Genomic DNA, 27,613 nt, shown 5'->3' with positions numbered 1-27,613 from the left:
TCTGATGTAGAGACTAAAGACGTAGAAGTGTTTTTGTCAACATTATTTTTTCGACCATTTTTGTTTTCAGAAGCACAATTGACGATTTTAGAAATGTTTTTTAATGACTAGATTGCTTAAAAAACTTGTGAAGGCTCATCCAAAAATAATACTGAATCTTCCACTTAGGAAATTTCATTTTTTTGCGACTTCATCTCACATTAACTTAAGGTGATCGCATCCAACTTTTTGCAAATTATATGTATGGGCAGTGGGCCTCAGTCACTTGGCTGTTGACTCAACGCCTCTATAATTGAGTGGACATATTATGATTACATAGAATGATTACGAATGTGCATAACGTGATATTAAATAGCTTACTCTACTAAATTTATTTAACAACTAAAAAAACGCACAATACACGTTACTATTAAACAACGTAGGTGAACAATGAATCAACGAATCCTGGTCGAATGGACCAAATGATTGGACTTGGTGAGCAATTAATTATAACAATAAATACGTTTTATTCGTTTGGACTGAATTCAAAATTTAAGTACGTATGTTAGTTATAAGAATAATAATTAAAATTAAACAATTGCAAACAGCACGTAAACACACTAACAAACACGTATAGACCAGGTGAAACATTCTCAACGAACATGTTCGTCCTAGTGTGGACCCGGCTTTAGACACGTTTCGCACTGGTAGTGTGCTTTCCGTGGCCATTAGGCCCCGCATATGTCTCACATAGGCTCACATAAAGTCAACAGCGAATCGATCTCGATAAGACGACAAAGGACGACTGCGTGGTGATAGCAATATTATTAATAATAAACAAAATATACCCATCGTAAATCGCACACTACATCTCGGGACGCAACAGTTTCAATTTACAAATAATTATTGCTTGAAAAGAACCGATATTTTTAGTTTTTGACGTGTGTTATACTACACGACGACGACATTATGACAACCTTCCAATACCTATTTCTATATTCTATTTGTGGAAGTTGCGTTGGTTCGACAGATGACAAATGGATAATATTGACAAACTCTGAGGCCCGAACCTCATCATTCAGCCTCTTTTCCATAGACGTGTCCACAGTGGCAGCCTAGGATACCTGGGCTGCCCCTGAAATTTTCGAAAGTCGCCGATCAACCGAGTTTTAAGTCTGCAGATGGGTTACAACTTTTATTTAAAAAAAAAATGTCTTTTATTTATTGTTATAATTACTATTTACCTATAAAGATTTATGTTCCCGACTTCGGAAAAACCTATACTATAAAGATTTGAGACAGGCGACGGTTTGGTCCGCATAATCTATTATTGGATACTATATATTATTGTGATGTTATTTTTTTTTTTTGATTTCTAGCTCGGTCGTGTGTAATCCTGCAGGGCTGTAGATGAATAATATTTTGAGAGTTTAATTTAATCTCTAAAAGGTATTGCAAGTACTGTAGATAATTAATTGTAAATAGATAATTCAGATTTTTTTTAAATTATACAAATATTTCATTGGTACGGGGGAAGGGGGGCTTTAAAAAAATACGGTATTTGGTTTATAGGGCTTTTTTTGGTTCCGCCGGTTATTAGCTATAGGCTGCCTCTGCGAATGAAATCTAGTCACGCCTATGCTCATTTCATAATAAAATTCTGACTTCCCCCTCTACCATGATATATTTTATAATCGTAATTCGTACGGCAGACCAACTCGTCTGAGAGCTAAATATTATTAGCCTCTCGGCACTCTTCGGCTTTTGCCGAGATCGTTCTATCATTCCATAATCATCTTCATCGTGGTTTTTAATAACAGTGATGTTTAAAATACTATGATAATTAATATTATACAAGACAAAATAAATTTGTATTTTAAAATGTATATTATATTATTGAATATAATATTCTTAAAGTCGACTGAAAATAACTATAGTTGTACCACATATACCTCCTTTTTCTTTACAATAGTTAGTTGAGACTGAGCTTCACTGGCTTCCCCTTAGCCGCCCCTGCTAAGTAGTACGAAATATTAATAATACGAATATTATTATTATATATTTATGTTTTACATTATTACCTATTATACTTAAAGATTACAATACAAATATCAAATATTGTCATTTTTATATCGCATTTGTACGGCTATGCACGTCTGTAAAGTTGTTATTTGAAGATTTAATATTGCCTAACTATTATCCTAAATATTACAATACACATAAATAATATATTATATTTATATGCTCGTAATATGTAGTTAATTATTATTCATTGTCTATTGGAAATGAAAATGACAAATATAGTTAAAAATATTTAAATTTTTGACAATCCCTTAATCGGGACCTAAAAGCAGAATTGCAAATATGTGTACCAATACTACCAAGTTGAATTTTAATTGTGAAAATTTAAAACAATAGTCCAAATGTCCAATAAACTTTTTTAATGTTATATAAACTAATATTTTAATCGAATATCATACGCCTTATGTCCTATACTTGAATCCGACTGTTGTGAATATGTGACGATAAACAAAACAGTTAGAATTTCGTCATATCGGAAGCATCGTATTACGATTTGTGGCGGAACAGTGTTCCGGGAACACAGTGGTCAAAGTGGGGGGGGGGGAATTTCCATCCCTCCACTTTTTTTGTAAGACTGTTTAAGCAATTTATGAGAACTATATAAATTATGAATGGCATCCCTCCACTTATTTTGAGCCCCTTCGACCACTGCATATACTTGTAAGTGTTGGGTGACCTAAGACTTTAGGTCATCATGCGTTTGAGCGAATTACCTTTTTGCCTGCATAATAAAAGTAATTTATTTGAGCAAGTTTCTTATAGTGTGTTTGAGCTAGTATAATACAATATAAAAGATAAAATAATTGTAATAAGTATATGTGAGATTTATGTCTTAGATTTAGAGTAAACATAAAACGTATGGGGGTTTTATTCTTTCCAGAAAAAAAATTGAAAAAACAAAAAAACCTAGATATTTTTTTTAAATTTTAATAATATAAAGAAAAGATCTCCCAAAGACATTACAGTGTTTTATAATCACTCGCCCAAACACAAACCACCCAGTACCTATTTTGGTAAAATTGCTTCCAAAGCACGTTAAAATTGGAATTCGTAGAATATCACCAAAAGTAGTTTTTATATCTACGAATTGAAAATAACTTGGAATTTGGATAGTTAAAAAATGAATACATTATATTCGTAATTTATTATAAGGAGTTATTAAGGCATTTGGTACAAAATATATTAGACTATTGAATACGTTAATTAAGGTAATATTATGAGTAATAAGTTTTATACTTAACACAGTTGCAATTGTGAAAGAATCTATAATAATACGTTAAAGCGGCTGCGAGTGCGATTTTCGATATGTCATGTAAATCTGATATAATGGCGACATTTTAAATGATACATGTTTGAAAGGCCCAGTTTACAGGCCTCTAACTTGCTGTACATTCTCACACGATTTCACACATATACAACTACTGTTTATTATCGTAAAAATGTACCGACAATTAAGAATATAGCCGATGGATATATTTCATATGTTATTTAATATATGATATTTTAGGAATTCGTGGCATAAAATCTCCAGTGCTACTAACATTTTTAAAACAGTAGATAACTGTTAACTATTTTGTATTGAAAATTAAACATTATATTATAATGTAAAGTCAATGCATTGGTAACATACCAAAACGTGTCGAGGAACATTTACATATTTATAAAAAAAATTACAATAATAATAGTTATTAATTCATTTGAAAATAAACATGGGGAAAAAACTAAATCAAAATGTACAAAAATAAAATATTTGAAATAGATTACAATAATTTATTGATTGAATTTAATAAAATTGTGCAAACCAAAATGTTTAAACTATACATTTTTGGATTTTAAAAATTGTTGAGCAGAAATAAAGTTTCAAAAGTATTGAATTATTAGTTCAAATTAATTTGAACGTCTCGATACCATTCTATGATTATTTCTTTGGTCATAATCATAAATTATGTTCTAGCTATCATCTTGTTCACACAAATGCATTGTCGGATTGTAAATTAAATTATCATATTTATGTTCAAAATGTTATTAAATTATGTAACTGGGCTCCATGTTGTAGGTAAAACATTAGCAATATAAAAATGTTAAAATTTTGTGAATATAAAAACTGTTGACAAATATTAAAAAAATTAAAAAAATTAAAAAAAAACAATATATACCTAAATGTCTTACGCTTTTTTAAATACATTCTTTATTTTCAATTAATTTAAGTTTTATTATTTGTCTAAATTTTTAAATTTTTTTTAAAACTAATAATTTAAAATTAAAAAAAAATGTAGATAAAAAGAAAAATGTTTAATACCAAGTATAAAATATAAACATTTAGTATCAAACCTAGATTATAACAATTTCTATTTTTTTTATTATTTATCTATATTTTGTCTTTTTTATTTGTTTTTATGTAAATTTGAAATTATAAAATTGTATACAATATTTATTTATTGTCTTTTATATTTATAATTTTAAGCACACAATAAAATCATTAGTAATTAAAAATAAAAATATATTTATATACATAAATTGACAATAGTTAAAAATTTATGAAATATATTTTTTTTCAATCATTTCAAACTTTTCAAGAACCAGAAATTCAAGATTTTTGAAAAGTAATTTCTAGTCAAAACATTTTTGGAATAAAAAAATGTATGATTTTAACATTTTGGAAAATTAAAATCTGCAAATACCGTCGAATACCATATGGAGATCAATTTTACCTCGAGAAAAATGTCCTTTTGCTCACCAGATGATCGACAACACATTTATGAAAATCAAATTTTGACAAAAACTCTCTTTGAGCTGAAAACAGCGAAGTATAGTTCTCGTGACGTCAAATATAAAGTTGCACATTGTACTGAGCTTCGTTGAATGTATAATTTGGATTTTTCAATAAAACCTGAAATTCAATATATTTACTAATATTCTGTGTTTATTAAGATTGCAATAAGAAGAATTAATTGTATAAAAGGCTACCTATTAAAATTTTAATTCATGTAGGTACTCTGTCAATATTTAAGGGTCGTGAATTAATACTATTCATAATACGTAATATTATATAAAAGGGTGACGATGAATGGATTGTAACGGACGTAATTAGTTATTAAAAAAAAGACCCTTTCCATAGTACATAAATGATATTTAATAAAATAATTAAAACATACAAATTAAGTGATATGTAAAAGAATTAATTCATTTCTATTTTTGTAAATTAAATTAATTATTTTTTCTAATATTTATTTTTAACTTTTTAAGTCCATAGCTGTTAAAGAATTGAGTTTGCAAAATTTCGGAGTGGATAGCTCACTCATGCTTATCACGTTCTGAATTTTGACATAACACAATTTTTTAGACTTTCAAAATACTGGTGAGACGCGTGAATCAGTTGAACAGGTTTCGATCGCGAATAGGACATGTGTGAATCTTGAAGTCTATCATGCAAATTCATGCTAATATGGCGTACTACATTTTAGCAATACAGGTTTTTTTAATTCTCGCAAAATGTCTGTTATGGGCGGTGCTGGCGAGACGCACGAAATAGTTAAACGGGTTTTTTTCGCCAATAAGACGTGTGCGAATTTCGAAGTATGTTTTGCAATTCATATTTCATGTTAATGGCGTGAAACTTTTGAACGGATGGTGCTACTAAGACATTACTGACTCCAGACTTGTCAAATATGCCGACGAGTCAGGGTACGATAGCTTAGGGTAACTCAATACTCATGAACTGGGTACTTAGCAGAAATGGATTCGTGAGTATATTTGAATCAGCTTCTAGAGTTCGACGGTATAGGCTGTTGCGAAGACACATAAACTGGAAGTAGGTACTACTATTATAGTCAAAAGAGCACTATGTCAGAAGAAATGCATTATCTTTATAGTGCCTTACTATATACTACTAAGTATTAGTACGCAACGCGTTATCTTTGTTATCCTTAATAATAATATAATATTATTAAAAAATAAAAACAAATTCATTAATATATTAAAATCCGATATAGGTACCAGTACCAATGTCAATCTACGCACAAAAAAACGCACTTAAAAGGATGTATTTCTAATCCACTCGCCACATATAAAATATACGTTCAACGGTACCAACCCTTATTTAAACATTCAATATATGCTGTTACTTTTAATATTATAGAGTGAATTCACCTATCTACTTAACCATAACTTGGTTATTTCTTCAACATTATTAGTACGCGTCTATGTACATATTTTAACAAGTCTAGTTGAAATAGTTATCGAAAGAAATTTAACTGGTGCCCAACCGACCGTTTAACTTTTGGTTTTCGAAACTAAAATAAAATAAAATACAGACATATCATCATAAAATATAACTATCGGTCGTCTTTGGCCCAGCTTCAAGAGCACACTTTCTATACCTACTGCGATGATTTGCATACGCCTTACCGCCTTATTTTGTTCTAAACGAAAATGTATGATCATATTATTATACTAAATTTAGTTTATTTAAGATCACAACAGCTGCTGCTGGGCTCATCAATTGACTCCGCGACCGAATAAAAGCATCTGCGCTGAGTCTGAAGTGTCGGTAGATTCATCCGAAGCAATTGAAAAATATTTAAAAACTTTTAGTAGTATCTTTTAACTGACGAACAATATCATTTCCGAGATCAGTGGTACGTCGTGCATTATTGTTTTCGCCGTCAAGCTAACACCGGTGAATAAGTTGATTTTATCGGGACAAATCTGTTGAACTGTCTTCAAAATGCACTACATACAAATTACAAGTTCACCATCAGTAAATAGTTTTCCGGCCATCGCCAGAATACGGGCTAAGTACTCGAAAACTTGCTTTTATAAGAGATTCATTTTGACTCGACCGTTCTGTAAAAATTGACTTTTGAGCTAATAAATTTTGTTTTAAGATTTCAAACTTGTCTGATCGTAGTTAACCAGATAACTCGTTGTATGTAGATGCGTGCTTGATTTCATAATGTCTACGAATATTGTATTCTTTCAAAACAGCAACGTTTTCCTTGCAAATAACGCTTAAAACAAAATTTTTGTGTTCGATGAAGAAGTAGTCATTATTCCACTTTCCGTTAAAAACACGGCACTCTGCAGTATTTAATACCAAGTCAGATGAGTGCGATCGACGAGTTTTTCTATTATTAGTTAGTATCAGTGTATCGTATCAGTGTATGACTACTATATAAGTTGTTACAACGAAAGAAAAAATAGTAAATTACATTTTTTAATTAGTTCAATAAAAAATAATTTAAAAACGATGACCACTAATATATTAATATTATTTTCAGAACATTAATAAGCTTGGCGGGCCGGATTCGGCCCTCGAGTCTTAGATTGGAGACCCCTGGTCTACGAGGTAATATCAACAAACAGACAGCGTTTTGGCCCCCCCAAGTTCCAGTCCATCGTACCATCTTGGTTCGTGGTTATTCTGTTAAACATAAATATTTTACTCGGCCCGCGGATTGCCGACCCCTGACGAGTGACGAAGCACGACCGCCATCGCCTCCGTCGTCCTGTTTATCGGCGAAGTCGTCGGTGCCGGCGACTATCTAGTCACAGGCGCGGCGGCGGGCCCGTGCCGCGAGATCGTTCACCGCGCACCGCACGTGGCAATGTCGCGGTGCAATAACCTGCAGGACTCTGGCGCGCAGATAACCGACCGGCGCGCGCCCGCCGCCGGACGAGAGTGGCGCGTGCATCGCAGTGCAACCGTTGCAACGCTACCGCGATTGCAATTTGCGACCGGCTGAAATATTACAATATTATTATTATTATTACCTCGTCGAACTGGCGCGGCGTAGGTATATTATTACATTACGTTCACATTCGACACCTAATAGTAATTATTGTTATTGTTTACGGTTTTTTTTTTCTTCAAATTTACAACCACGCATAATCGTGACGATACCTATGTATATCTGCGCGGTATGATGCGATAACTTAACGGCTACAGTTATTTTATTATATAATATTAATACGATACGCGTACAATAGGTAATTATTAATTATTACACTCGCGCGCCGATGGCGGACACCCATCGCGGTTTGGTCCGTTTCTCGGCTAGGCGCCGCGGTATTCTCATTACGATTATATACTATATTATTACCTGTTACGTCTTGTTTGTCGTCGTTTCGTCGGTTTTCGAAATCATTGTAAGAGACACACAATCGCCGGGTAGCGCGAAAAAGAAATAGGCCAAACGAATAAAAAGTCTATAGGAGACTTTGGAGACAGAGGTCGCGGCGCGGCGGCAGCGGTGTGGCGAAGGCGACTACAGCGGCAAAGGCACAACTCAATCCTCGTATTGCACCTACCTAAATACCGCGACCGGCGATCGCTATACCGCGGTATCCGTCGCCCGACAAGTCCGTTCCAATATATCACAGAGGTACCTACATATATATACCAGGTATTACGTATTGGCTATTACCAGCTACCTGTGGTTTTCGGCGACAATCGGTGATGGGTTTTCGTATCGTCTTACCGTGGTAATGGTTTTAAATGCTTTATTTAATAATAATTATTAATTTTTACCTATTATATCTATCGCTTCCTGGCCGGGCGAGGCGACAGCGCGACGGACCGGCGTCCCGTTTAGGCGACAATATTATTGTTTATTTGTATTGTATCGATCACGGCACGCATATATAGATGAAACACGAGAATGATGGCGGTATACAGCTGGAGTCGAGAAAACTAATTCTTTAATCGTTTTAGACTGTCTTCAATTACCACTGGTGAATGGTGATCCAAAATTATGGACGGAAGACACTCGATATTTGAAAAAGAATTAGCGTTTTTGGAAAAAAAATTAAATGTTTACGAGTTTACTCGGTTTCTAGTCGTCATAAGAAAACAAAACATTTTTAAAAAACATATTTTTTATCCTCGTCATTTTTTAAGTTTCTTACATTTTAAATGACGACATACCGTAGATTCATTTCCAATAAGCGGAATATTTTTTCAATTATTTCAATACCCATGAGTCGAATTTAGGACGAGTTGCTTACGAATTTACGATTTCAAGTATTATAGACGAACGGAGTAGTGGCCCAACATTTTGCGAGGCATTCGCGAGTGTATCTCCACTTTACCTAAAACGTTAAAAGGTACTTTTTGAAATAATGTACGACGATGTAAAAACTTACGTGAAATGGATCACTATCAGTATATATTGCAGTATTTGCGATGAGAGCAATTGCACTTGCCTATGACTTACTTACTTTTATTTATTTATTGATTGAGAGAATTCCAACAACAAAAATTCTCATTAAAACTTAAGATAATTGGTCACTTTTGAGGCAACGGCTGTTCAGAGATGAAAGTTCTAACAACTTAAAAATTTCTTAATATGTATTTGAAAAATTTAAGTTACATTTAAAGTAATAACGGTTCATAACAACTATTATAACTTAAATTAATAATGTATACAGTAAAAATCTTAACTATAGTAATAGTTTAAATTATCATACTTGAAAAAAAGTATTTATTTACCTGTAGATAAAAAATGAATATATACGTTTATTACCAACATAAGTATAGAAGGTACATAAGATCAAGACACATACAATATTTTTGAAAAGATACTAGTATGCTAAATACTACCTAGATGAGTACAGACTGGTACCTGTACTCAAGCTTGGGCATAAACCAGTTAAAAAGTTAAACTTAAAAACTGAAATTTAAATTTAAACTTTTTAACTTGACTTCTTTAAATTTAAGTTTCATTAACTTAATTTTTAACTTAAATGATTTTTATTGATATAAAATTAATAAATAACGAGTTACTTTTATTCAAATCAAAGTTACATTAACTTATAAATATAATTAAATTATTGTTGATGATCCTATGATCCATATTGTACAAACATTTCCTTTTTATTATTTTAAACCATATTATTGGCTCTTTATGTACCTATTAAGAAAATAAAAATAAACAACTTAACTTCAATGCTTAAATGAATAAGTTAATTTTAAGTTACCATATAATTTTTAAGTGTTAACTTAAGTGAGTTTTAAAAAAATAGGATAGCTATTAATTTTAAACTTTTTAAAATGTCTTATATCAACTTAACTTAACTCAGTTAATAATCATGATTAATTTGCCCAGGCTTGCAGCTATAAAGAATCTAAGGTGAAAGATAGGTACCATTGTATAAAAATAGGTAACTAATTATTTTAGCGAGTAAGATATTCAAAATATAAAATACTTCAATATTATTAGTTCAACTTAGATACAATTTTTAATTATCTATATATTATATACTTATCCTGGTTCCTGGTTGACCTGAGTGAGTAGGAGCTACCTAGGTCCATACTTATTTCTAAGTTATAATACTTTAGTCTATAATTACTATTTAGGTAGATATTCCAAACAACTATTATTTTACAAATAGTAGTATGGAAATAGAGTAATATTTAGGTACAATAACAATAATAGCAAGTAATAGTGACAAACTGACATCAATAATTAATAATAGTTAAACAAGTAAATGTATACAGGTACTAGGTAGGTAAGCAATTGTAACTTAAAATAATACTAAAAAAACAAAACTATAAATTTAAAATTTAAAATAATAATAAATAAAATTAGATATTAATGTGCCTAATAGTAATTACGAATCAAATAATTTAGGTTTTAATTGTTATTCTGACTCTGTAAACAAATCAAAGTTACTAAGTTCATTACAATATGAATTAACTAGTCTATTTAAAGGTGCATGAATAAGTACCATAGCTGCACTAATGGAAAGAAAGATAGAACATAATAATGTATACAATGATTACATCCATTATCCTTACGAAAATACATTGAAAGGTTATTCTATTGCTTCTGAAAAATCAATTACTCAGTACTCCTTGTTGCAGTTATATTCTCTGCAGACTTCTTATTTTCCAGTCATCCATCTGATAATTCTATGAAAGCATTTTGGGATTTATTAAATATTTTCTATACTGTCGTTTTGGAAAGAATTCCATAACACTGATCCATATTCTAACAATGATCTAATGATAATATTTTGAGATAGGCATGTATTGAGAGTTTTTAACAATTGCTTCATATAAAGAATAAAACTCTTTATATCCTTTATTGCATAACATATTAATATACGGGATAAAAAATAAATACTAAATCTTTTTTGATGCAAATTTCTTTCATTACACACTCAATCAAAGTACAAACATTTATACTGCATATTTTGGCATACTATTACTACATTTATAGGTTTTAAGCATACTATTACATGTAATGTTTATAATTTAATATAAATCAACAACAAACAAATTTTCAATACTATACAGATTACAGAGAATTAATTGTTAATTTGTTATGCACAGTCTTATTTAACATTTTTTCAATGAAACATGGATTTATTATTACAGAGAGCTCCTTGCCCCCATAGTTTTGGAGGAAGTACAAATATAATTTGGTACTGTTGATAAAATTGTAGTTGTAATATTTAAAAGAGCACAATCACATAAACAAATTTTCAAAAATGTCTCACCTAATATACCTGTACCTTTAGAATCAACCATTACTAGTTGGGGTGCCTAGATAATGGATTAATGTTGTACTTATTACTCATTATTTTAAATACTGTGAATAAATTTGTGTTATTGCAAATATGTTAAACTACAATTGTGTGTTTTAAAGTTTCAAAAACACTTTTTTTCAAGTTTGTTCTAGTACAAAAATACATATTTTATAAAATAGTACATATTTCATTGTTTTTCAGCTCATAAAGTTCTAAGCCATTCATGTGGTATTTACAATTTTGATGAGGTTTATTGTGTTCATGTGACCACTTTGGGCATGTATACCTAACCTTCCGGCAATTTTCGAATAGAGAATTAAAAAATTCATATGCTTTGTGGACAAATCTAAACGAGATACACAATTTGTCGATGGTGGAATCGATACTACACTTGTTGCACTTTGGTTTAAGTGTATTAACATAAGTAAATCAGTTAAGGTATATCTCTGCCCGGAAAAAAATGAATAACAAATGTAAACAAAAAAACACATATCATTGTAAAATCAATATATTCATTGCTCTGCTCAGAATCTAAAATATTTATTAATAAACAAATAAAAAATGTATAAGTCTAATCTCAATAATAATAATTCATGTATACAATAGGTAATTTAGGAAGTAATGAATAGGTAAAGAGATATGTATTTTTCAATAAGTTATTTATCAATGTGGTTGTTGCTTGTTGGGTTTATGAAACAAAGTCAAGTTAAGTATTATAAATGTTAAAGATTATAAACAAATACATTTTTTTGTACCTTAGTAGAATAGTGATATGAATTTGTATAATATTGAATTGTACTTGTTGTATAGAATTATTTTATTCAATAGTATAAAATGTATATAAAACATTTTTAAAAGTTTTAATTTATTACTTCATTACTCATTGCCTATTGCTTATTACTTTTTATTTGATTTTTTTTAACTTATCCAATTTTTATTAATAAGATTTAAATGGGAAATGAGCGAGTAACCAAGTTTAAATTGTGCAGAACTTTAAATTTTGAATATTATACTGGTATAAAATGTGCACAGTACAAAACTTTTTTATACCATTATTCAATACACACAGTACTATACAAAGTTTAATACAAGTATAAAATTGTATTTACAACATTTTATGATGCAGTTTGTAGGATAAAATATTAAGAAATATGAATAATTTGATTAAATTTGAGATTCCTTTAACAAAAAAAGGTTTTCATTAGTATAATGTGAGACGCAGCTATACAATGTACAACGTAAATACATGAACTCATATTACACTGAACACATCAACTATTGACCCAAAATTAAATATTAAGTACATGTGATAGGTAGCCATATGTTTGATTATTAGTTGATAATTCTACAAACACCATTTAAGAATGGTGACACGTTAAAATATTCCATGATAAAATATCCCGCGTAACTATCAGTTCAAAATTTAAACCTTTTTATACAAGTTACATATAGATATTAATACAATTATAGAATACAAAAATTAATTAAAAAATATCCTTCAAATATCAGTAAATTATTGACTTTTTGGCTTTTGATAAATTCTAGCATTTTTTAATCAAATAAAAAGTGTTCGCCAAATAATTTAATTAATCAATCGATTTTAATAAATTAAGTTAAATGCTCACGACACGCACTGTAAATAATGGTATAAAATTACACAATATTATACCATTATAAAAATAACAATTAACACACATTCACTTAAGTTAAAGTGCAATTATTACTTCTAATCGCAACTTTCATAATAAAGGTTATGTAATATTATATTTTGTCTGGGATATCTTTACGAATACTTTTGCATATTGAGTTCTTGTACTTATTAAATTTAATTTTCATATGTAACCATATATTGAATGGATATTAGTTTTTATCTCAATAAATTATAAACTATACTTTGTGACTTAATTATGAAACACGGTGTGCCAGGTTACGCTCGCAAATACTGTCTGGCAGTATTTTTCAAGCACTTATAATATGATATATAAATAAATAATTAATAAAACATCACATATTATGTTTTGATCAGAACATATTATTATATTCAAATTCAATATAATTTTTAGTATTTAATTAAAGAATGGTAATATACGATTTACCTAATATTTAAAATATCAGATCATTGACAATGCATAATTTTAAAATCAATACATTTTTCTAATCGATATAGGTCTATCATATAATAAATTTATACGTAATAACTTCTTAGAAAAACAAACTAAAATTAAAAACATAATTTTTTTTGAATATAAAATAAAAGTCAACACATTATATTATTAATTAAACAAAAACAGCAAATTATAATTGTTTTGCAAAAAATTATTCATGAAATATTCCTTTAAAATTTATAGCTATAATTTGTTAATACATCTTTAAAATATTTGTCTTTATTAATGACATAATTTAAAATTGTTTTAGACACATTTCAATTAATTTAATATTATTTTATTTAAGGCAATTTGCTATAAAGGTTTTAATAAAATATTAGATTCAAACAACTAATTGGCACTGTCAAAAAAAAATTATGTTGTAATTTATCATCAATTAATTTATAAATCAGCCAGTCATGTAAGAAATTTTGTTAATTTATGATGATTTCCATCAGAGAAAAGACATGATACAATCAAAACATACCCTGACAATTTAACAAGTTCTTTTGTAACTCACAAAAATTACGTACAAAAGTCTTGAAAAATGTACCTGCAAATTAACATACTTAAACGACAGTTTTTTCTTGTTAAAAAATATTTTCTTGTTTTTAATTGTATAACATTGATTTGCAAGCAATTGTAATGTTAACAACAAATTAATAAATACATTTAAAAAAGAATAAAATGGCTGATTCAGTGAAACTATACAAATGGTATAAACAGAATAATCACAGCAAAACTTACAAACTAGATTAAATATTTACTCAAAATGGTGACACATGGAATAAATTCAAACACTAACAAAATACCTACAAATCAGCAACATTAACATAACAACACAATTTATTATAATCCTATATTACTTAACTATTAATATTAACTTTGTACATTTAGAAAATGAAAGAAAGAAAATAAACAGAGGAATTTTTTGCACTGTTTTGTACTATATCTTTACAAAATCATATTATTAATATATATTTAAAAAAAAGAGGTAGATGGATTAGGAAACAATGATTTACATTGATTACAATAATAATGATAATTAAAATAATATTAAAACTTACTTAAACAAAAAACTATAGATATGAATTAGATAATATTAGCCTAATTTATATAATTTAATTATTCTAAAACTTATCAGAAGTGGAGGTAGTCAATTTGTACTATAGGTCATCATTAAAAATATTACTATATAATTTCTTAAAGTGATGTTTACCTAACAACAATAAAGAATTAACACTTAACGTCACTCTAAATGTGGAATGTCATAACTTATAACAGAATACTGAACAAACATATTACAGATTGTCTGCACCTTAATTTTAGTGCAAAAAATTCCCCAAATAATATCATATATTTCTTTACTAATAAACTTTACTTAAGACACCAAATTGTACTCTGAGTTATGTACCAACACGGTAATCATTTTGTTTCAATTATCACTAAACGAAAAAAAAAAAGATTAATAAATCATATAATAAAATGCTTGTAACAATAATAATATTAATAATAATAATAATAATAATAATAATAATAATAATAATAATAATTAATTATAAAAATAATATGTTATGAATGGCATATCTTACACAAAATAAAGAAGAAAAGTTTAGTGCCACACAACAGTTGGAAATTATGTAATGAAACATTAAAAAAAAATAAACATAACAACCAACCAATTTACCAGTGTAAGACAAACCAAAATAACAAATAAATATGCAAAAAAATTTTGAATCATACAGTTTGTTTAGTGTGTAAAGTGACTGCGAAAATAATGTAGGTATACGTTTTTTAGTTATGAAACAGGCAAAAACATATAATAAAATTCTTAACGGTTTAAATAACAAAATAAATAATAAAACAGCTTAACCTAATAAAAACTATAACATGTGGTATTAAAAATACTTGTACTATCGTTACATTAAAACTACACGAGGCGAAATGGTAAGTATATATTATTGACTTATGTCTCCGCCGCAGTTCGCCTCATTTTATACTTTAATAATATTATTGTTAATATTTTTTTTAAATTTTTTATTTTTATTTTTTTTTTTAAACATAAAATATTTACTTAATTTAAAATTTGTACATTAAGCCGAAACAAGTTATTTAATTAAAGTAGCGATGACGTCTTAATAGAATTATTAAATGTGTCATTGACTACACAAAAATGTAATCAAGAAAAAAAATATATGCCTAAAACAAATTTTTTATATAAAGATGTATGCGAACGACAAGCGCTTTAACATTGATTCCAAATATAAAAATAAATTTCTATTTGGATTTATAATCAAGGTATACATATATAATTTACAATTATTTTAAGTATGCATAATAACACAATAAAAACAAATTCTGGCTTCGATTATATTGTGACTAGTGGAGCAGTATTATATGACTAGTATTAAAAAAAAAATCATTAACGGTTACAATTTGGAAAATGAATGGTACATTTTTGTTTTTAAGATGTTTGAATCGAATTAAAATTTTTATCAGGTACAATATATAATGCAATAATAATAGATTTTAACTAATATGTTAAGTGTTCATCATGTGTAATGCATTCAAAATACAAATTACAACAGTGTTATAAATAAGCATACTGATAATACAAAATAGTGTATTACACTAAAAATATGATATTTTGTTAATAGATTGTTCTAGGCTTTGTCTCTATTTTCTAACAATAATATTTCCTTTTTTTTTTTTTTATATACTTGGAAATTATTCTGACTATAAATGAAACATTACACGCTGTAAATATATTAATTATAAATTAAAATTTTAAATGTTAATTCACGTGTATAGTTTATAATTCAGATGTACTTGAAATAAATTTTTCTTAAAAAATGCAGTATATTTATAATTCAATACCTAAACAATCAAATTTATATCATCGTTTCAAATACTAGATGAGAAGTTATTAAAACCTCAATGTTAAACATGCATTGCTATTATGAGCAATATGAGCTATTCACCTAAAGAATTCATTTAGTCCACTTCAAAATTTAACAATAAAGCTAATAATCCCCCCTTTCCCTCGAGGCAATATTATAAACCCCATTTTTAAACAAGGGCTCGAATTTTTCTAAAATACAAGATTAACAATTAACAACAAAAACCGATTTCAATTACTTATAAAAATGAATACAAATTATATTAAAATGTACCATTCAAAGCCACTTTTTTTTATCAATACACAATAAATGATAAGAGAGCTGCTTAATGACTTAACTAACAGCGTATTACTATAACTTATGGAGACATAAGCAATCCACAGAATCAACATTAACATTTTTAATATTATAAATAATATATTATAAGTTATATTTGAATATATAACGTGTAAAAATCATTGAGGTAAGTTTCACATTGAAGGCGGTGTCATAAAAATGTATTTTCACCTAAAAACTAACACCACCTTCATCAGTCTTAATAGTTGCAGAAGTGTTTATGGTTTACATTTGTACTTTAAAGGCAGTTAGTCTGCAGTTTGCTTATGTACCAGACTATTTTATATTCAACTGGTGGTATGATTAATGCTTAAGGAGAGGTAGATATATTATATATATAGTGTTGGGGAGGGTAAAATATTTGGGAAAGAGGTAGATTTGTTAAGAATTATTGATTGTGATTTGCAGTTTGCGGAAATGTTGGATTTGATTTCACTGCAATTTCTGTTTTGTGTTCTCTGGCGATGTGCCGTCTCACTGTATTATTCCGTGTAAATGTTCGAGCACAAAAAGGGCACGGAACTCGAATTCCTTGATGCCTCTGTCTTATATGAGCTCTAAGATTTGTTTCATAACCATATAATCGTTCACAATAAGGACATTGTAATTTTTTACCTATAAAAAAAAAGTTTATAGTTAATCATTAAATACCATATTAATAGGTAAAATGTAATTTTTTTATAATTATAAGTAGTTAAAAACTTCTGTCTATATTATTTGATTTCTTATTACTTTTAAGCTTTATAAAAAATATCAATAAATTGTATACAAGATATTTTCAACTTATAGTGATATACTGGTTAAATTGAACCATCCCATACCATACACTGTTAAAAGAGAACAATTGTGAATGATGTAATTGGTAAATTGAGAACCACATAACCACGCCAACATTGGGTTATTGGTGGGAGATGAGCACTTCACAGCACTGATAAAAATAGTTCGGCTGATTGATTATTTTACTTTAAGGCAAAGTATATATTTTAATATTAAATTTAAGAGTGAGGGGACTATAAATTATAAATTTATAATAGAATAATAATAAAAAGGCGGACAAGTGGGTAATGTTCTGCTATACAGGAGTTGTCAAGTATGTAATAGGTGTTTTGAATTCTTCAATGATAAATCATTAGATTTAAAAAATTATTCCTGGAAACAGCGTGTTAGTCTAGCATACATTATAGTAATATTGTTTTAGTAATACAAGATAGCTTGATACCAAATTTGGCCAAAAACACGGAATTTGCATAAAATCATTCTCAGAATTATTTATCTTGAAATTGATCACATTTTTTAGAAATGTTTATATTTTTTATAAAGATGTCAATGGTAAACATTGGTAGCGTAAGTAGTATATACATTACCATCAGGAGTTAGAGTTGAAACAACATTTTTATGAGATGTATCTATCTTCCATGAATGATTTGAAGGAGATGGTGGTGTTGTCCCATTATCTGGCGTTTTCCATTCATTGGTCGTATTTGTATTTTGTGGGAATTCCCCAGAATTGGGTGCCGTTGTTGCAGGTTCAGATTTAATTCGCAGATCTGTTTTTTATTATTAATTTTAACATAAATTAGTAGTAACAATGAAAGAGTAAAGAATGTTTAGTTCTGTTTAAGTAAAAATAATTGATTTAAAAACATTACATTTTTATTCAATTAAGTTTATTTTAAGAATAAGAAAAACAACACAAATAGTATACCTTCTCCACAGTTATTAGTAGTCACATTACGGTAATGATGTGATGAAGTAGTAGCGTCTACAGGACCAGAATTATTTGATTGGGGCTGATGAGAATTTTCCAAATGCGCTGATGAATGTGAAGAGTAGGTCAAAGAAAGAGGAGATTCACGTTCCGGTCTGGAACCATCTCTTAAGACAGATGCTCGAACACCAAGTGTATCAGAAACCGGCGTTGTGTTGGGATTGTTATGGTGAGCTCGTTTATTATTTCTTTGGGGGTCAGGTGATGAAGGATGCTGTTCAGAATGCACAGTTGTTTGACGATAATGACATGTTATATATGGGAGCGGACTAAATGAGGTAGAGGGAAGTTGAGCTTCTGCGGATCCATTTTGTTTTGGTCTTGGAGAATCATTTGTTGTTTTATTTTCACTATTACCTTGTTCACGCTGACTTGTGAGTGACAATTTGTCATACTCAAATGACAGGCCTTTAACCTAATTAACATTTCAAAATACATAGTTATATTGTATTGTATGAAATTGAAATATCAAAAAAATAAAAAAATAAAACATGTTGTCAATAATATTTGTTCTTTTTTTTATAGGGTTCTAGGTATATGTATATATATAATATATATATTTATATATACATATGTGTATATTAAATAAACAAAAAAAACTATAAAATAATAACAGCATGTATAAAAATTCCATGCTATTTATCTTTATCCAATAAAAAAATACACACTATATTTATGTGATCTGATAACGAAAAAACATAAACATTTAAATAGTTAAGATTATTTTTAACAATAACTGTTATTATGTATAAATATATTTGTATGAATGTGATTTTAAATAGAAAAATAAAATGTTCAATTATTAGTAATTTTATAATGATGGTAAACGGTAGTAAACTATGAAGCAAGTTAAACATTACTTTGTTGATAGTAATAAGTTTTTAATAATTATATAAACCACTTTAATTCATAAAAATGTATTTATTTTGATATACCTACCATTACAATAACAATGGAAAATCTTATAGAATTTTAGAACAAAATGATCAATTTTACCTGTAAATTGTCTGCTGTCTTTAAAAAACTAGAGAGCCTCTCTTGAGATATTTGTACTTCCCCACGGTACATGAACTCAAGTAACGATGCCATATTTGTAGACGATGTCCCATCAAGTATGACAATTAAACTTGATCCTAGTGGAGTAGCTTCAAATATTTCTTGAAAATGTTTACTGCATGCTGCCAGAATTAGTTTGTGAGCTTTGAATGTTTTGCCTGATAAAATAAAATAAATATTTACTTCAACATATACTTAATAATTTCTTCATAATATATTTTAATAGGCAATACATTAAGTAGGTACTTCCTCCAATCATACTACAGCAGAACTTTGATAGTCCGGACAAATTTTTAATTATTATTATCCAGATTAGCAATTTGTATAGAATACTTGATATCTTTGAAGAATAGATCAATGACTAAAAATTTTTTTGTCTATAAAAATCATTAATTTTTTTTTGAGTAATGCACTCACTCATCTTTAATTAAAAAAAAAAAATGTTTAACGTTACATACAGTAGGTACAGCAGTAATTATGAAATGGAGAGGAGAGGTCTTAAATAATGACATTGTTACTATTAAGAATGTGTTGTAAACAAAGTCTTTCTGCCATACCAACATACACGTCAACAGTTCCAAATTTTGTGTTAGCTTTAATATTATAGTGAATTTACCTATAATAAAACTTAAAGGTAAAAACATAATCTGAGTTCAATCGTTAGGGTTTTAAAATATTTTAGTTTTCAAACAAGTTATGATTATTTACAATTATGTAATATATAACTTGTTAAAAAATTTAAATATTGTAGAAAAACCATTATTAGACCACATATAATGTTCTTACCTTAAAGCTTTATAATACATTAATTTACTTTAATATGAAGGTAACAATACATAATTAGAACTGCCAAACGTATACATTGTGGTATGTTATGTTTATGTGTTAGTAAAATAGAGACAACACACGTAAGCGGGTACAATGTACTCTTAATGGATTAACGTTCCATTAGAACTACTGTGAGTTGTGTTCATCGGACTATTGAGGTTCTACTGCAGTAGGTTTATATTACACATATTTTATATTACCTTCACAAAACAATGACACATCTGTTAAACTTTCCGATTTGAAAAGGTTATCAAATGCAGTTACAAGGTTGCTACTGAAACTATTCCACTTAAGACAGAACTGTTGCTGAGGGTCCATTCCAGATTGTTGTTGTGACAATATTTAAAAAGACATATCAGTGACCCTGTAAAAATAAAAAGTACATAAATTTATAGCAACATTTAGACAGTAACTTTCAAGTTAATGGTAAAAAATGAAATACCTAATTAAAATTTTAAAAAAAATTGTCTATTGTCTGATAAAATTACATAGGTAAAATATCAAATGTTTCTCGGCAGTTGAACTTCCTTATGATTAAATATTATGTAACTACCTATGATAACAAAATCAAGATAAGTTTCTAACATTTAATTTTCAAAATTATAAGCATTAATTTATTTTAGTGCAATTGAAAAGCAATTAAAATTCAAAGTTATAAACATTTTTGGAAATATTAATTAAATTTACTTCTCTGGAAGAACAAAGACAATGTATTAAAATAAAATAAATGTTCAATGAACTATGTCCTCGACTATGTCAAAGCATTAATTCTAGTTAATAATTAACTAACTAACTACCTACATTTTTTGTAAATTAATTGATTGAACAATTTTTCTCATAGTACAGTCTTAAAATAACAAAAGAATAAATAACCGCATAGATATGTAGAAGGAATGTAAGAATTTTTAATAAAAGTAAAAGAAAAAGGGTGAACAATTATTTATACTTAATAGATACCTGAACTAGTTTTCTGGTTAATACAAACAAAAAAGTAATTAAGGAGGAGTTGATATTTTATGTCTACAATTAGAAAACAATTTAGAAATAAAGTTGTTTCTTTTAATATAAATTTTATTTTATGTGTTGAGAATTAAAATGAAAAAAATTTACAGGGTAAAGACACTCATTCCATATTGCTCACCACAATATAAATACAAAATGAAAATAGTATTATAATTTTGAATTTGAAATTGAAAGAATCTATTAATGTATTTATCACTTGATGCACTAATTCTGAAAATAATCTTTGCAGAGCTAATTTATTCACCTACAAGTACACATTATAAATTATAATCTAAAAGTATAAAACGTGTTATACAAAAAATAATAATAATAAAATAATAGCACTTTTAGTTTAAGTGACCTATCAGATGTAGATCATTGATAGTACCTATTCATTTAACTGCTTTTAAATTGTACCTGTATCAAATTTTCAATTTATAGAGTAATACAATGCTCTTGAGACATATATTCTACTTTGAAATTTGAATGGTCATGACTGATAAGTACCTCATAACATGTAAAACCAAATTATCTAACAATCATGAGATTTTTTCAAAATTAAATGATTTTTTTAGTAATCTGTTTTTCTTTGAAATCAAATTATAAAGAAAAAATGTACTGTGGTTATAATTACCTACCTATAATCTATATCATGTATAATAAAGAATTGGATATTTAAAATGAGAAAATGAAGTTATTAAATTATGAAAACTAAAACTATTTATTAAAATCATATAAATAATATGTTTGCACCTACTATGACCTACTCTATTAAATAATACATAGGGTTGTTAAAAATATTCATTGAAATCATTCGTTAGACAAATTTATTGAGTAATAACTAAAGTATATTGAAACTCTGATAAAAATATTGTACATAATAGGTACCTATTATTACATTTATGCATACAAGCAAAAAATATTTACAGGCGCATATTTCTGTCTATCATTTATTATATCAGATTACGTCTGGTTTGATTATTACAATAGCATGGTAAACAAATTTAAGTGTTTATGTGTGATATTTTGATAGAAATGTTGTTTTAATAATTAACTCTAGCATTAAGTAGCATGGCAAATTATAAAATTTGTAATGTTTCAATTTAGAACTGTAAAATTCATGGATATTAACTATATAATGATGACCTATGCAGATAGTTATATACTCGCTTTAATTTATTAGCAGTCAAAAGATTATGTTTGTTAACATTTATCATTGTTTAATGTTATTTATGAATATATGAATATGTGTAAATCAAGATCAAAATTATACAAAAATTAATACTAGAAAAAAAAATGTTGTAGCTTTGTTTTCAATTAATGCCTGTCTGCAATCAAATAAAATAAAATAAATTATAATATACCTACTTATAAAAGTTATGGTAGAATACTTAATATTTAGAAGATAATTATTCAAGTGAACTATTTAAGTTGGATGTATTTTAAAGTACTATGTATAACTAGAAAAGGTAATCTCATTATAAATAAAATAAGACCTAATTATGAAACTAATATAATGGATATAGAACCAATATTGAATAAAGAAGATTTATTTTAGGTACACGAGAAGACATTCAACAATAACAAATACAAAACAAGTTTGGTAGGTAAATAAATTGAGAAAATTTTCACATATACTTATATATATATATATATATATATATTATTTCAACAGCTAGAAGTAATAGATAGATAGCCGATTAAAATCATTGTTGAAAATATTATGTATTATTGAATGCAAGATATAAATTATCATATTCTTGAATAACATTGACCTGTTTTGGCTATATTTACCATTAGTATGTTTATAATTCTATTAGCTAGGTAGGTACCTATAGAAATTAGATATTATGGAGATGTGATCTGCTATACCTACATAATTTTATTTACTGAAAAGTTTTGTTACTATTGTTATATCTTATATATGGCAGTAACAAAGCACAAAAAAACGTTTCTTCAGTTATTATATTATTATCATTGCTCTAGTGTAGGTTTTTCATGATAGTAACGATTTTGTGAAAAATTAAGAGTGTATTGACTGTTGTCAATCTAATTTAGTTATAGGTATGCTAATAAGAAATTATTAGATAATTATTAATTATTGACACCATAATAGGTATAGGTCATAGGTAACTCATAATATTTATAAACTATCCAAATTTTATAATTAATTGATTAGTATTATACCTGTGACATAATGTACCTACCTATTATTGATAAAAATAATTAATTCTTATTTAATTGGCAGCTTAACACAGATTAATAACTATATTAGTCGATGAGCAACTAATAAACTAATATTTAGTTTTAAGAACGTAATGCATAACATTAAACTCGAAATTAACTAATTATTAGTAAGTTAAGAGTATGTATCGGTCAATGATAATATGAATATATCCGATACAAATTGAAAACATAATATGTTAATATTAAATAGTATTTACAAACAGATCTCAGATACTACCTATTACAAGTTTAGTAATTACTCATTATGCTTATTTATTGCAAAAATGATTTCTATAGGTAAAGATATAAAAAAGAATACCTATTTATTAAAAAAAATTGGTTTTACTACTGTTAGATATTATTATAATATTATAGATTACCTTAACTACCTAAATGAAATGTACCCAGTGGGAAACTTAATTCAGAAAATTATAATTTTTTAGATAGATTATTTGGCCTACATTAATTTTAAATTTACTATGGATCATATACCAAATAATTATAACAACCTATATTAAGTCACATTAATATTTTATATAGTACATAAAATTACATATCAATAAATCAATGAATGTTTGACTATAATGCACTAATTCACAATACATTATTATAAATACTATTGTACATAATATATGCTCAGAATTTATTTAGACGTAGGTATGTACTCTAACTTTTGCTCTACTTTTCCAGGCATGATAAATAATCCCAGTCCGCACATGAACGTATCTAACAGTTTCTGCCTACCTAACTGAAATCTTATAGCCAACAACACCAGGCAGATTTACATCCAGGTGATTTCTACGACTGGAAATAACAAATTGTTATACCTCATAGCGTCGAGTTTTAAAAATCCCAGACTTCCCAGTGGGTTATCCATAGTATTATTATTGTCGGGAGCAACACACGTGCAGACTTACCAATTAGCAGGCTGTGGCACGGCGGACGATTCCGTCATACATTCATGGCATCGAGGTGGTAGACCCCCAGTCGTTGAGTCTTCAGGTCTGCGCATACACACACATAGAGAGAGGAAGAGAGATATAGTGAGTAAATACAAATTATTTTACATTCAAAGACAACACCGGGTCACGTAAGTGGGTACAGTGAGCTGGTTAGATTTTCACCTTGCAGCGGCGGCGGCGGCGCGATAAGAGGGTCGGGGCGGCCGCGTTCGAGGGAGGGTTATTTTCGTCGCGAATTTCAACGGTTTGAACGGTGTATGTCGCAGTGACGGCGCGGAATGACATCAGTCGCGGACGACATCAGCTGCTGGCCGCGATGATGTTCGGGGCAGTGGTGCAATTGCAAACATTTGCATAGCGCACGGATGACCGTGAAAACGTCGTCGTCGTCGTCGAGAGCGCCCGCGCGTGTGTGTGTGCAAGTGTGCAGCAGCGGCAACCACCTACTACCACAGCGGTCGAGCGGTGCGAGTTATCTGGTCGTGGTCACGAGCCCAATGTGCCAGCCAGCGGTGAGGGGCGCCAGCGTCTGCGAACGGAAGCGAATTGAAGCGACGACGGCGGCGGCGGCGGCGGCGGCGTCAAGCGATTTGCACGCGGTTGACGGGTCGTCCGTCGACAGCAACGACGTCGTCGTCGTCGTCGGCTGCGGCTACGACCGGTGGGTGGGTGGCCGGGGGTGTTTTTCGGACGGGGGTGAGAAACGTCCGGTTTCCAAACGTCTCTCGCTCGTCCGTTATAAAATACGAGTATGATAATATTATTATTATTATTATTATTATTATTGTTAAGTTTATTAAAATGTGATAGTAGGCTGATACTGGACTCGCGATTTATCGCGTAGGTGGATGATATTATTTTGCACATACACACACACACGCGCGCGCACGGACGACGTGGTAACTCGTCGCCGATTGAGAAAAATTGATAAAAAAAATTAAAAATTGATAAAAGAAATACGACGATAAAAACTAGGTGTTTTGATAAAAAAAAAAAAAATATGAAAATGGTTAAAAAAATATTCGCGAATCGCTGCGAGGTGAAGGCGATCTGAGGCTCGTATGCTGGGTCGTCTGTTAGTTAGTTTGTTGTTGTTGTCGTTGTTGTTGTTGATGGTTATTACCTTGGAGCAGCGAGTGACTCTCCCCGCGAGTGTTGTTAGCGGAAAAATTGTTACAAATTGATCGGCACGATGGACGTGAGTGAAAAAAAAATTGCAATCTCGCGATTGGGGGAGCAAAAAAAAAAAACGCACTCGCTCTGCGTACGCACACACATGCACACACACACTCACACAGACGGATAAAAAAACGCGCGCACACACGTTCATTCACACACACACACACACGCGCGCGACGCACACTCGCAGAACGGCAGCAGCGGACCGGAAGGCAAAAATGGCATAATGCAGTAGGTCAAACTGACGAGTCGCGAAGTTTCGCGCTGACGTTTTTGCATCGGGTAAAATCGCACTAACCGCGAGCGTGCGCACTGTGCGAATACTGCGGCGCCGCCGCCTGCCGCCTGCCACCGTCGCCGTCGCGTTCGTCGCCGCCGCCGCTTCCCCGCCGCGCCGGTCGCGCTCGAACGTCCACCACCGCCGTCGCCGCTCGGTTGCGTTCGCGCGGGTCTGCTGGCTATCCCGCACCGCCACCCGTCCGCCGCGCGGTCGCGGTGACGCAAGGGTCGTGGCCGCCGCCGGGACGTGATTTTCGCTCTCCGTTTTGTTACCCCTCGCGCGTATCGACCACGGCCGCCGCCGCCGCCGCCCGCCAAACGACACGGCGCGCGCAGTCGGGTCGGCCGACCTCGGCCGCCGTCGACGCACTGAGTGTATGACGGCCGCCGACCGTAGTCCCGGTTGGCGGGGGAGGGGGATGGGTGATGGGCCGGGGACGGGCTGGGGGGAACGTGCACGGTGTTGCAGCGCCCATACACGTTGCAACACTGCGTTCGACCTTATATGCTGTTGTAGCCTGCTGCTGTCGTAGTGCTATTGCTATGCGTCGTATTGCGGAGCAGCGGCGACCGGTGGCCTTCGGCTGCCCGCCGACACGCCGCTCGAGAGAGATCGGAATCGCGCGCGCGAAGGTTTTTTTCGTTGTACGACTGTTAACGTACCATACCGGGTGATCCATTTCAATATTTCGCGCACGGCGCTATGGTTATTTCAAAAAATCCAAAATCGTTATTTTGAAAAATATACTATTCATTTTACACGATCGATACAAGATGTCAAAAAACAATTTTTTACGCTTTTTTACCATACCGGTATTGTTTTCCAATTTTTTCAAATTTTTCAATTCCGAGCACTCCAGAGAACTACGTATTTTTTGCACTACTTTTATAACAATAGTATACGATTCGAATTTCGGACGAGAATAGTTTTTGCATTTTAAAGAGTTACAATTAGAGTAGATCTTTTTCGAAGTCCAGTCGAGCAGAGCAGTGAAATGGCTTATGAAGTACCTAATTTAAACTTTATAACTGCCTACTCGTCTGAAATTCGATTTTTGTGGATCGTAACACTCCGCGAACGCTCAGGAAACCAAAACTCTCCGTTCAAACGAATGAAACACGTGGTTGAAAAATATCAAAAATGTATAGTTTTTTGTTCAAAAACTGAAAAAAAAACTTCGCCCAAATATTCGCGAGGCTCGAGCTTGTAACACACCGCACGAAAAACAAGAGCACCTAATTTCAAAAACTTTGCACATTTTTCTGAAAATATAATATTACAAGAGTGTCGCCGCCCGAAACGGATCACACCCTGTATGGCATTACTTTTTCGACAATATT

The 27,613-nt window shown here is 30.2% G+C and overlaps 1 protein-coding gene across 4 annotated transcripts; it reads right to left on the bottom strand.

Moving 5' to 3' along the window:
* Positions 1-16,436: 16,436 nt before the first annotated feature.
* On the bottom strand, positions 16,437-26,601 carry LOC111035125 (zinc finger protein chinmo). 4 transcript variants are annotated; one of them, XM_022316645.1, is made up of 7 exons: positions 24,770-26,601; positions 21,067-21,177; positions 20,825-20,988; positions 19,737-19,954; positions 18,678-19,155; positions 18,337-18,519; positions 16,437-17,587 (listed from the first exon to the last, which is right to left on the bottom strand). In XM_022316645.1, exons 3-7 carry the CDS (start codon positions 20,940-20,942, stop codon positions 17,361-17,363), a joined length of 1,224 nt encoding a protein of 407 aa, XP_022172337.1. In that variant the 5' UTR covers positions 20,943-20,988; positions 21,067-21,177; positions 24,770-26,601; the 3' UTR covers positions 16,437-17,360. The 4 variants fall into 4 exon arrangements, with proteins under 4 accessions (XP_022172337.1, XP_022172336.1, XP_022172335.1 ...); XM_022316644.1 differs by lacking the exon at positions 21,067-21,177 and having other exon boundaries at positions 24,770-24,856; positions 24,920-26,600; XM_022316643.1 differs by lacking the exon at positions 21,067-21,177 and having other exon boundaries at positions 24,770-24,856; positions 25,938-26,600.
* Between the last annotated feature and the right edge of the window lie 1,012 nt (positions 26,602-27,613).

This window comes from Myzus persicae, unplaced genomic scaffold, assembly GCF_001856785.1.
Source record: "Myzus persicae strain clone G006 unplaced genomic scaffold, MPER_G0061.0, whole genome shotgun sequence".
Classification (NCBI taxonomy): domain Eukaryota; kingdom Metazoa; phylum Arthropoda; class Insecta; order Hemiptera; family Aphididae; genus Myzus; species Myzus persicae.
Note: the sequence above shows the minus strand (reverse complement) of the source record. Positions and strands in the feature narration are given on the sequence as shown.

Bases quoted from the DNA above. Each gene is read 5' to 3' on its own strand.
- LOC111035125 (XM_022316645.1), bottom strand. From the start codon at position 20,942: ATGGACCCTCAGCAACAGTTCTGTCTTAAGTGGAATAGTTTCAGTAGC. The intron at 19,955-20,824 runs GTAATATAAAAT...TTATTTTATCAG, and splicing joins TGTGTCATTGTTTTGTGAAG to GCAAAACATTCAAAGCTCAC. The intron at 19,156-19,736 runs GTAAAATTGATC...AATGTTAATTAG, and splicing joins AGACAGCAGACAATTTACAG to GTTAAAGGCCTGTCATTTGA.